Source organism: Cucurbita maxima, unplaced genomic scaffold (assembly GCF_002738345.1).
Source record: "Cucurbita maxima cultivar Rimu unplaced genomic scaffold, Cmax_1.0 Cma_Scf00035, whole genome shotgun sequence".
Classification (NCBI taxonomy): domain Eukaryota; kingdom Viridiplantae; phylum Streptophyta; class Magnoliopsida; order Cucurbitales; family Cucurbitaceae; genus Cucurbita; species Cucurbita maxima.
In genome coordinates, this window is record NW_019272051.1 from 1,158,693 (window position 1) to 1,171,467 (window position 12,775).

The window sequence follows — 12,775 nt, forward strand, 5'->3', positions numbered from 1 at the left end:
AGAATTAATTACAAAATTAAAATAATTATTTAAGCTATTAATAATAAAGAAGACTAGATGTAAGAAACACATTGCACACGTGGCTAGGGACCAAACACTGGTCAAATTATGGTAGATTCTTGTCAGCATCCACACAGTATGTGATTTTATGTGCTTCCACGTTGCTGCTGAGGTGTATGCTGAGGTGTCTGCCATGAATGAGTTCTAAACAATTTACTTATTTCTCTAATTTCTTAATTATTAAAATAACACTTCAATAATTTATTAGTTTATTTTTATATAAATCATAAAATAATAATGCTAAAAGTCCATTAAAATAAATAACTATTTTTTTTTCAAATAATAATTTTTTTTTCGTGCTTAGAATTAAATAATTTTGAGTAAAATTGTTAAATAGAGACGTCATGCATATTGTATGTTTATTTTCATCGAGTTACTTTTCCTTTGATGATGATGAGTACGAACGCGTATGCTATGAAGATGATGATCATCATTATCATGCCTTGCATGATATTCGAGGGTTTGTTGTACCTCCGGTCATCCGACTATAGCCAACTAGCCCGACTATGATGGGCCCATGGTATGTGCAAACCACCTAGTGGGTTCACGCTCGCACGTGTAGGTTGTGTGTAGGGAAGTACTACAAATCCAATTTGTCCTAACTAGAGACCTCATCTACGATGGTTTCCCTAATCATAAGTTGTATATGTTTGCATTCCCTGACCCCAATAATAGAGTCATTTACCGATTATTTCTTAAAATACTCAAGTCATGTATTATTTCTTGGTTTCAAGTAAAAGCAAGGCACCCTAAAAGCAAGGCACCCTGTACAACTAATAACGACATCGCAAGTAAAGATCATAACACATGCATAGAATAGTTGCATTTAAGTCGTAGTCAAGTAAAGGTCCGTGGTAGAGCTCTATTGGACTAGTAACATGTTTCAAAGAAGAGGAGTCGTTTAAAATAGTGCTAAACAAATAGATGACTATTTAAGAGGAGACTAATATGAATCGTCAAGTGTGGCTCAATGATATACTTGCAGAAGAGGAATGATGACCATGGACGTAAGGACACTGACACGAGACCTTTTATAAAAACCAAAAGCAAAACAATTGCGAACCCGACAAATTTTCGTTTAAAGTAAGAGTATTTATACGACTCGAGAACCCGACTAACCTAGACTAGCCAACCCAAACCATAAACGTTGAGTCGGGTTAAAACTGAAAATTTCGGTTCGATTCACAGGTTTTATTTTATTCCCTATGTTACATACTTTTTTTTTTGTGTCCAATAATAAGAGAATTGCATTATATTACAATTTCTATAATATATATATATATATATATATATTTTAAAAAAAAAATCTCTAAAAATTCTCCTTGTGGAAATCAAATTTGGTGGTTGTTTTCCTAGAGAAGTCTTGTGACAATCTCCTTAGCTCTCCTACCAGCCCTTGTGCTCCACAGTAAAACACCCCTGCATTCACGTTACGACCCGATATTAGATAAATTCTAGTCGAGTTTACGTGACGTGACTGTTGATGACCGAAACAAAGTAGAAATATAATCCAAAGTTCATCGATGTTATTTGAAATATCTCCCGTAATGACTTACCAACTCTTTGATCAGGGTGATTTATAGCAACACGCTTTAGGACATTACGCCAGTTCGGTCTAGCAAAATGAGTCTTCACCCTTGTCCCGGACACAATATCAACGCCATTCTTGGCATGGTTTAGATCTTGGAGCATGGTAATGAGGGCGGACCGAGCATCACCCTCTTCGTAAACGCTAGTGCAATAGTTGTGCAACTCAATCACTCTGTCTCGATCGTTCTCGGCGACTTCATCCATGACACCTCTAAACCATTCGAATGAGCCTTGCTCTCTTGTCACCCAGTAGAAGTAAGCTCGCTTTGTCATGAAAGGCTTGGCGTGCTTATCGGTGATGCCATTTTCGATGTCTTTTTGTTCCTTGATGTTGTTGAGTACATCCTTGACGATGCTGATCAGTGGCGTGGCGCCGATCCCCAGCCCCACAAGAAGAAGAACGTCGTATTGTTTGTAGTCTTGCGCCGGAGCTCCGTATGGTCCGTCTATCAACAGTCTTGGCAACCTAGAGTACCATTTTTAAAGTGAGAAAAATTGATGTTTTAAGGGAAAGTTTGAGAAACGCTGTTGAAGTACCTGATTTTGTTGCTGCTTTGGCCAATATCATCCCTCAAAAGACCACTTTGATTAACAGATGGTGGCTGACATACCTGATGAAAGAATTAGGCAACCTATTTTTCAAAATATTCATGAATCATGCTCGTAACAACCCAAACCCACCGCAAGGGCTTTCCCTTTCTGGCTCCCCCTCAAGATTTTTAAAACGTGTCTGCTAGAGAGAGATTTCCATACTCTTATAAAGAATGATTTGTTCCACTCTCCAACTGATGTGGGATCTCACAATCTATTCCCCTTCAAGGCCCAACGTCCTCATTGACACTCGTTCCCCTCTCCAACCAATGTGGGATCTCACAATCTATTCCCCTTCAAGGCCCAACGTCCTCATTGACACTCGTTCCCCTCTCCAACTGATGTGGGATCTCACAATCTACCCCTTTCAAGGCCCAGCATTCTCACTGACACTCGTTCCCCTCTCCAACCGATGTGGGGTCCCACAATTCATTCCCTTTAGGGGACCAACATCCTCACTGACACTCGTTCCCCTCACCAACCGATGTGGGATCTCACAATCCACCCCCTTTTGGGGCCCAACATCCTCGTTGACACTCATTCCCCTCTCCAACCGATGTGGGATCTCACAATCCACTCTCCTTCGAGGCTTAGCATCTTCGCTGACACTCATTCTCTTCTCCAACCGATATGGAATCTCACAATCCACCCCCTTTCGGGGCCTAGCATCCTTGTTGGCACTCGTTCCCCTCGCCAACCGATGTGGGATTTCACAATCTGCTCCTCTTCAGGGCCTAGCATCCTCGCTGACACTCATTCCCTTCTCCAACTGATATGAGATCTCACCATGCTAGTTTACTGACAAATTTCTTTGTTTTATAATCTACTTTCGAAAACGACATAATTCTACAAAAAGAATCACCTTAGAGAAAATGGTCTTGAGCTGTGAAGTCCAATCTCCCACGGTGCGGATGTGAATGCTCAAGTAGTCATCCCTTGGAGCAGACGTGATCGAAAACGGATGCCTGCAACAAAACTTGATTAGGTCCGTTCATTCTGATCAAACCAATCGTCATGGTCGATCACGATGATCACGGATCAGACAATGAATGTAGGATTTACCATTGAAAGGGAGAAATAGCAGAACAGTTTACAAATATGTACTGCCCACTTGTGTATTTAAAACCATGAGGCTTTGACATTTGCAATGCCAAAACATTTCCAGGATACACAGCAACCTGAGAGTTTTCTTGCTATCAGCATATAGTTCAAGGCACTTCAAACAAAAAGCAAAGAGTAAGGGTGTAGACCTTTGAGATCCTCACTGTTTTGTCGCCCGACCGAAACGCACGAATCAATCTTTCACATGCGTATATCAAAACCGGGACAGCTAGATACATCCATGTCTGTCGTCGACAACGAAACAAAATGTCATTGGGATGTTGTTCACTACGTGTTTTTGTTTCCTATAAAGTTCGATTTGAACGAGAACGCTCACCGTTTTTTTGTACCATTTCTTGGAAAGATAGAGGTAGTAGCCATGGATGATGAAGAGGACATAGACAAAGATAAAGAGATGGTGAGAGTACCAGAAGGCATTGAAGCCTGTGAGTCTCTTGATGATTTTGGGGAGGTTCAGGCGGTTGCGGCGGAACCATGGCTGAGCCAAGGTGAATGCTATGATCATCAGCACCACCATCACCACCCCTGTCCACCCTTCCGTCCCCTTCACGAACCACCAATAGTTATTCGGTCGTACTTCACCGAAAAACGGCTTCATTGGTTTATATTGAGCGTCGGTCGCATGGAGTAGCTTTGGAAAGTCGCAGGTAAGATGTGCTCCAGCATGTAAAAGAACCCCAATGGCTATGCCAACTGCAATTACCTAAACCAAGCAAATGCATATACAAGTAAGCTTTTAAGTTAGCTAGTGAACTAAATTCTTCCCAACCTAACCACTTCCGCTTTGAGTTTAGCAACTAATAATCAAATCTTCTACATTCACCCTTGTTATTATTTTGCCATATGATATTATTCACGGATGTTAATCTTACTCACCGAGTCTGGGAGATCCCATATCGGTGGGAAAAGAGACAACATTTTTTATAAGGGTGTGAAAACCTCTCTCTAGCAGACGCGTTTTAAAAACCTTGAAGGGAAGCCCGAAAGAAAAGGACCAAAGAGGACAATATATGCAAGCGGTGGGCTTGGGCCGTTACAAATGATACCAGAGTCAGACACTGGGCGATGTGCGAGCGAGGAGGTTGAGCTCTGAAGGGGGGTGAACACAAGGGGTGTGCAAGCAAGGACGTTGGGCCCCGAAGGGGGTGGATTGGGGTTTCACATCAATTGGAAAAGGGAACAAGTGTCAACGAGGATGCTGGGCCCGAAGGGGGGTAGATTGTGAGATCCCACATCAGTTGGGGAGGAGAACAAAACATTCTTTAAGCTAGGTCCGAAAGGGAGTGAATTGTGAGATCCCCAACCGGAGGAGGAGGAGAACAAAACATTCTTTATAAGGTGCGGAAACCTCTCCCTAGCAGACACGTTTTAAAAACCTTGAGGGGAAACCCGTAAGGGAAAGCTCAAAGAGGACAATATTTGCTAACGGTGGACTTGGACCATTACCAATGGTATCAAAGCCAGACACTAGACAAAGTGGAAGCAAGGAGGCTGAGCCCCAAAGGAGGTGGAAACAAAGGGTGTGCCAGCAAGGACGCTGGGCCTGAAGAGGATGGATTGGAGGGTTCCCACATCGATTGGAGAAGGGAACGAGTACTAGCTAGAACGCTCGGCCCAAACAAAGCATTCTTTACATGGGTGTGGAAACATCTCCCTAACAAAATCGTTTTAAAAACCTTGAGGGAAAGCTCAAAAAGAAAAACCTAAAGAGAATAATACCTATTAGCGGTGGGCTTTGGCCGTTACACACACCATCACATACTCAGATTCAAAGCTATGTTATCAATTTGTTATATGCAAAATGAAGCCAAGAATCAAAATGGTTAGATCTTACAAATTCAAGAACTAAGACCCAATAAAACTCAGTGATCAAAACAAGATCTAAATCAATCATCCTCCACCTAAAACTCAAGCAACTTTTCACAGAGACAAATCATCAAACACTTGGTGGGACACATAAACAGTACCTTGTGGAAGTTAACATTGTCATCAAAAGGGATAACAGCGCCAAGCTTGGTCTTACTCCGGAGCCAAGTAATGGTATTCCTACAAACAGGGAGAAGAACAATGGCCATATTGAACTTGAGGGTCTCAGCGGCGCCCTTGGCGGTGGTGACGCAGTAGCCCATGACATGGAAGACGGCCCGATGGCGGTACTGGACGAACTTCCAGGCGAAAAGAGCGGCGCAAATGGCGAGCCATAGAGAGAAGACCCAGATGCGCTTCCGATTGTCCTCAACGAAGTAGCGGAGTGAGCGGTAGGTGCGCTTGATGGGGTTGTATTCCTTTGTGGGCACGAGCTTTTGGCTCAGTAGTTGGCTCAGCACTCGGCTGTCTGTTACGCGATTCCTTGCCAATGCTTGGTTTGGCGCTTGCAGGAGTAGCATTTCCAAATTGTATAGCTGAATCAAAATTTTCCCAAATGCTACATTAATAAAAATATACTTTCAATTTTTTTTTTAATAATACCCTTATTTAAAAAATAATAACAAAAAATGTCCTTATTAAGTTTAATTAAAAAAAACATCCCTAAATTTTAATTTTTTTTAATAATACTCCATTTTTAAATTTATTTTATAAATATATATATTAATTTTAATTTTAAAAAAATACACTAGTGTTTCAAAAATTTGTTTAAATTTTAAAAAGTTTTAATAATACTCTACTTTTACATTTATTTTAATTTTTTTATTAATATATATATATATATATATATATATATTATTTATTAATTTTAATTAAAAAACGTTTCAAAAATATTCTTAGATTTTAAAAAGTTTTAATAATACTCAGCTTTTTAATTTATTTGCATGTTTTTATTAATATATTAATATATATATATATATTAATTTTAATTAAAAAATATTTAAAAAATACCCTTAAACATTAAACATAAAAAGGTTTTAATAATACTATAACTTTTAAATTTTTTATATTAATATATATATATATATATATATATATATATATATATATATTAATTAAAAAAAACATTAAGATTTCAAAAATATCTTTAAATTTAAAAAGTTTTAATAATACTCGACTTTTAAATTTATTTAATATATATATATATATATATATATATATATATATATATATATATATATATTAATTTTGATGTATTTAAAAAAAATTCTTAAATTTTAAAAAGTTTCAATACATAACTTTTAAATTAATTTTTTTTATTTATTAATATATATATATATATATATATATTTAAAATATCTTAAAAATATCCTTAAATTTAAAAATACCTATAAAATTTTAAAAATAACATTGTTAAGTTTTATAAAAAAGGTTTTAAATTTTTTTAGAGTATATAGACGAAAACGTCGGTATATATTTCATAGATTATTTCCAAATTATTTAATGTTACTTTTAAAAGTTTATGAGTATTTTTGAAACATGATACTAACGGTTTTATCTCAATAAAAATATTTATTTAACTTTTTCTTAAAAATAAATAAGGTATTTTTGAAGTTTTTAAAATATTAAAGGTATTTTTTAAAATATTATTTAATATCATTGACGTGTTCATTGAAATCACTATTTACATACCTCGATATATCCGAGGTTGTCGGGGTCCAACTCTTCCATAATCAGAGTAGCATATTCTTCCGCGTCGTCTTGGATTTTTGATAACTTGTTAGCCGAAGCACTTAATGCAATAATCTGAAGAATACATAAATAAATAAATAAATGATTATAATTAACTTATGTAGGATTTTAAAACATACCTCACATGGATAATTAAATTAAAAATAAATTAAAATTGATCGACATATCTGACCTATTTTAGAAATTGAAAATGAATTAAATTATAATTATTGAGTTTTTATTGGATAAGAACCAAGCTCGTTTTGGGCTTAATAATATATATATATATATATATATATATATATAATTTTTATAATATTATAATTTTTATAATAATTTAAGAATTTGGAGAATTTTTTTTTTTTACATCGTATAATCCGTGAATCCAACCATTAAGATCACCCAAACATAAGGTTTGGGTTCGGTTAAATATATATATATATATATATATATATAAAATTTCAACTCGACTAATTATAAATTAGAGTTCAATTCAACGTAACTCTAAAGATTATTAAAAAAATATTAAAAATATTTAATATTTGTGACGGGTGTTAGTATCATGACTCATGAATGTTTGATATTTGAAAGTTAAGAAATTTTAGGTAGGTAAAGTAAAATTTTTTTAAATATTTTTTTTTAGAAAAAAAATCTTATAATCCAACATATTTATTATAAATGAAATAAAATATTAAAAAATTTAAATTAATAAAAATATTTTGAACTTATATAAAAAAAAAAAAATATTTCTACAGTTATTATTATTATTATGAATTATCTTCCCTCCAATTACCTCTTTGACTTCTTTTCCGGTAATGCGGCCATCGGCATTCTTGTCCACCCTGCACGATCGTACCATTTTGTAAGAGAAGGTTCTGCTTTAAAGAATCGCCAAATCCATGGCCATTCTAGAGAGAGAAGATTCAGAGAAGAGAGAGAGAGAGAGAGAGAGAGAGAGAGAGAGAGAAACTGATTCTTACATATCGAAGAAGATTTGAAGCCTTGAATCGAAGCTTTCATCGCTAATTTGCTCCCAAAATTCACGAAGTTCCCCCTTGATTATGGAGGTCGAAGTTATGCCTCTTCTTCGAGCCAACGCCTCGAATAACTCGCCGGCGAACTCGCTCGACTCGTTCATGCCTGATCCATCATCGAATCAACAACTTCGGTTGGTCAGATTTCACAAGCATTGTTCAAATTTGAGAAAATAATTGTGATCTAGTTGTTTTATATATATACCTATGCATCTTGCGAACAACGACTTCGGAAGCTCTCCGTTAATGGCGAGTTCATTGAATCGATTCTCAATCTCTGACCAGGCTTCACTTCTGACGCTTTTGGTCATGAATCGGAGGCCATTTAGGGCACGACTTGCGCCAGATTTTGTTCTGTCGATTCTGTTGAAGCTTTTGGAGGATGTCATCCGTTTCAGTTCCTGTGATACTTGCTTCAATTTGAACGACAATTGAGAGCCTAGCGTAGGGCGTTTTGTCTCCAATCGGCTCGCTAGCATTGCCGTCTCTGAATCTCCTCCTTTGATGTTCTGAACCGAGACTGAGTCGTCGCGAACGTCTAAGGTAATCTCGACGTACTGATCGTCGTCTTTGATTCTCATAGTGCTTCTTGTGCTGCTGCTGTAGCTGTTGGTTCTTTTGTAGGCGACTGAAGGTCCTGGTAACGGACCGCTGAAGGCAACTCGTTTGGAGCTCCCTGTGCTCTCTGTGTCTGACCATGAATCTACAGGTTTGTTTTCTTCGCCCTCCATTGTTGGATCTGAATCTGATCTCTCTGTTTCTTGTATGCACTGTAACACGCACACCAGGTGTTTGTTGTAATGCCTGAGAGACAGAAAAGTTAGAAAAAGTTAGAGCCATCAACCCAATTATTAAAACGCCAAAAATGTTGACTCCCTAAGGATAGTTTGGGCTTTTCAAATCTTATTATAAGTTACAATAATTCCACCACTCTCCATTCATGTCTCTGCCCATTGAACAAAAGAAAATCGTAGGATAAAGTAAAACAAACAATCACATGATTTAGTTCTGGAAAATGGGTGTTATCCTAATAGCTAGCTCGTGATAAACTACATACAAATCCAGGCCTAGAGAAGAGACTACGAGTAGGAAGAAGGAAAATCAACAATCTTAGAAAATGACCCAAAAGAACACTAATGATTACAAAAACAAAGAATGCAAGAGAAGTTTTGGCAGAAAAACTAAGAGAATTAAGAGAAAAGTTTGATTTGAATGTGAGCTGACCCTCTGAGTTTGTAGTTCTGGATGTTTCAGTACTGGAAAATGGGTGTTATCCTAATAGCTAGCTCGTGAAAAAAATACACAAATCCATGCCTAGAGAAGAGACTATGAGCAGGAAGAGGAGAATCAATAATCTTAGGAAGTAACCCAAAAGAACACAAATGATTACAAAGCAAAGAAATCAAAGAGGGGCTTTGGAAGAAAAACTAAGAGAATTAAGAGAAAAGTTTGATTTGAATGTGAGCTGACCTTCTGAGTTTTGAGTTCTGGATGATTCAGTGCTGGAAAATGGGTGTTATCCTAATAGCTGTCTCGTGAAAAACTACACACGAAGAGACTGTGAGCAGGAAGAAGGAAAATAAGATAACCCAAAAGAACACTAATGATTACAAAACAAAGAATTCAAGAGGAGTTTTGGAAGAAAAACTAAGAGAATTAAGAGAAAAGTTTGATTTGAATGTGAGCTGACCCTCTGAAGTTTTGAGTTCTAGATTTGGAAAATCTGTAGTCGTTTTTGGTGAAGTTTGAAGGGTGAGGAGGGGAGAAGGGAAAGAGGTTTATAGTTGATGAGGGATTGGGAGGGTGAGGAAGATTATTATTCAAAGTTGATGGGTTTAATTCTAGGGGCGCATTGGGATGTGTTGGGGGAGAGAGTGGGGTTGTTGGCCATTAAGCTGTTTTGTGTGTTCTTACAAGAACTTGTATTAATATATGTCCTCACTTGGTCAATCTTGACGAACACTGTTGCAATATTAACGAACAGGGGAGGAAAAGAAAGAGGACACGAACGCCAACTTTACCCATAATGACCCACCACACCGATGACCTTGTTAAGATTGGGAAAATGTGGCAACTTTCTTTTATGAACTGGGCAATGCTTTAATACTTTTTTGAACTTGGGGGAGAGAGTGGATTCATTACAAATGGTATTAGAGTTTGACATTGGACGATGTGCTAGTGAGGAGGATGAGCTCCAAAAGGGTGGACATGAGGCAGTGTGCCATTAAGGACGATGGCCTCAAAGGAGAGTAGATTTGGGGGGTCCCACGTCGATTAGAGAAGAGAACGAGTGCTAACGAGGACGCTGTGCTTCGAAGGAGGGTTGGATTGTGAGATTCCACATCGGTTGGGGAGGAGAATGGACATTGTTTAAAAGGGCGCAGAAACCTTTCCCTAGCATACCCGTTTTAAAACCGTGAGGGTGATGGTAATACGTAACGGACAAAAGCAGATAATATCTGCTAGCGGTGAGTTTGGATAGTTACATTTGTGAAAATCACAAATGAAGTGACATGATATTTTTAAAATTGGTGTATTATCACATGACCTTCCAATCATTAATGAAATTTTTTAATGAAAATTTGATTTAAAAAATGTAACTTGAAATTTTCAAATATTTGGTTTGCATGTGACAATGATTTTATTTTAATTCTTCCTATGGTTTGTGAATATTATTATTTTTGTTTAATATTCTAATCGCCTTTTTATATATATATATATATATTCTACCGTGATCAGATATTGTCTTTTTTGGACCTTAAAACGCGGTCTACTAGAAAAAAGTTTCCACATCTTTATAAATGGTGTTTTATTCTCCTCCCCAACAATGTGGAACATCACAATCCACCCTCCTTCGGGGCCTAGCATCCTCGCTGGCTCTCGTTCTTTTCACCAGTCGATGTGGGACCGCCACTAAATCCACCCCCATTTGGGGCCCAATGTCCTTACTAGCACACCGCCTTGTGTCTATACTCCCTTCGGGGAACAAAGAGAAGGCTGATACATCGTCTAGTGTCTGGCTCTAATACCATTTGTAACAACCCAAGCCCACCGCTAGTAGATATTGTCCTTTTTGGCTTTTATTTCGAGCTTCCCTTAAAGGCTTTAGAACGCATATCTAAACGGTACTATATTGGAGTAGAAAGGGAAGTGGAAACTTTGTAGATGGTATCAACTGCCATTGTCCTATGAGGTACCTTTGTCTTCTAAGATTATTGGGGTAGTTTTTTAGGTTTCTAGGGTAGTTTGGCGGTCTTGACATGGATTGATGTATCCAAGTTTATTAGTTTTAACTCGCTGAGTCTAGATTGATTAGAAGCACTAGGGGCTACACCCTTTGATCGAATTTTCGATAGATTTGCTCACATTAGAAAGTTCATGATCCCTAAAATGTATGCCGAGGACCCATTGATTGCTTCAACACCTTTGTTGCCTTCTTCAACACGTTCACTTTGAATAAGGTATACCCAAGGTTACAATAGTCCAAAATGATCACTGCTTATTTGGTCGAATAAATTGCTTGAAGTATGAAAGACACGTGCCTGTTTCCCTTGTACATATCGTATCTTGGGATTGTTTAATGTTTGCTTAATATGTTATGATATGTTGTAATTACAAGATATGTCATGTTATGGAATATCATGTCAAATATGTTGTAATTACAAGATATTTCATGTTATGGAATATCATGTTGACACATTATTCCATTGATGATGTAACACTCCAAGATTGTAGTAAAATGAGCATTTGTGCTTTTCTTTAGCCAACGGCTAAGTTTCTTTGCAATTCTATGTAGTTTAGGTTGTATGTAGAATCATTCGAGCTAGACATGATCGATCTTGCTTGTGAAGTGATTCGAATCTCCAACAAGTGTTCTTGCTTTGAGATATTCGATCAACAAGGTAATCTAAATCTTACTCTCTTTGTAGTGATTCCACATGAGTGGTAATCTTCCCTATACCCCTACACAAATACATTGCAAAAGCTCAATATAAACAAATTTTTGTAGAAAATTATTGATGAACTTTTTCTACCAATGTCAAGTTGTTTCAAAAGGTATTAACATGGTTAAGGTTTCAAGACTGTCATCGACTCTAGTGGTGTCTCGACGGCTCTAACGGCTCAAAAATGAGTTATTCGGCTTGATATAGACATTTTGATATCAATTCCTACATTTTTTTACCTTGTCGAAGCTGAATTTGACTTTAATCAAGGCAATTAAGGTCAGTATAGTGTCATATTTCCAAGTTTAAGTTGATTTAGGGTAGAAATGTGAGTTATTAATGAAAACTATATGGACTTTCGAATAGGAAACAACCCCTGATGATACTTGGAGCAACTTTGAGAGACGAAATTTAAACGTACTTGAGTTTAGGGAGAACGCCGACTAAAACCAACCAAGTAAGAGGTCTTACTATCGGTACAATTAAAAGTTGATGTTTGTATGATGACACATGTCCTGTGGATCTGCATGTGTTATATGTCTGATATGTGTGAAACGTTAATAAAATGATATGACTGTGATGTGTTTATGTAATGATATGACTGTGATGTGTTTATGTAGTGATAGGACTATGATACACTTATGAAATGTTATGACTAATATATGTTTATGTAATGATATACCTATGATTTGTTAATGTAATGATAGGACTATGATACATTTATGAAATGATATGACTATGATATGTTTATGGAATAGTATGATTATGATACGTGTATGAAACGATAAGACTATAATATGTTTATGAAAGGACATGACAAGGGTGTGTTTATGAAAC

At 36.8% G+C, this 12,775-nt stretch overlaps 1 protein-coding gene across 1 annotated transcript; it reads right to left on the reverse strand.

Moving 5' to 3' along the window:
* Positions 1–1,312: 1,312 nt before the first annotated feature.
* LOC111467851 (respiratory burst oxidase homolog protein B-like) lies at positions 1,313–9,839 on the reverse strand. Its single transcript, XM_023112914.1, has 12 exons — positions 8,200–9,839; positions 7,941–8,100; positions 7,754–7,802; positions 6,922–7,035; positions 5,331–5,765; positions 3,680–4,066; positions 3,492–3,587; positions 3,304–3,419; positions 3,104–3,206; positions 2,188–2,261; positions 1,617–2,116; positions 1,313–1,479 (listed from the first exon to the last, which is right to left on the reverse strand). The coding sequence occupies exons 1-12, from the start codon at positions 8,723–8,725 to the stop codon at positions 1,370–1,372; spliced, it is 2,670 nt and encodes an 889-aa protein (XP_022968682.1). The 5' UTR covers positions 8,726–9,839; the 3' UTR covers positions 1,313–1,369.
* Between the last annotated feature and the right edge of the window lie 2,936 nt (positions 9,840–12,775).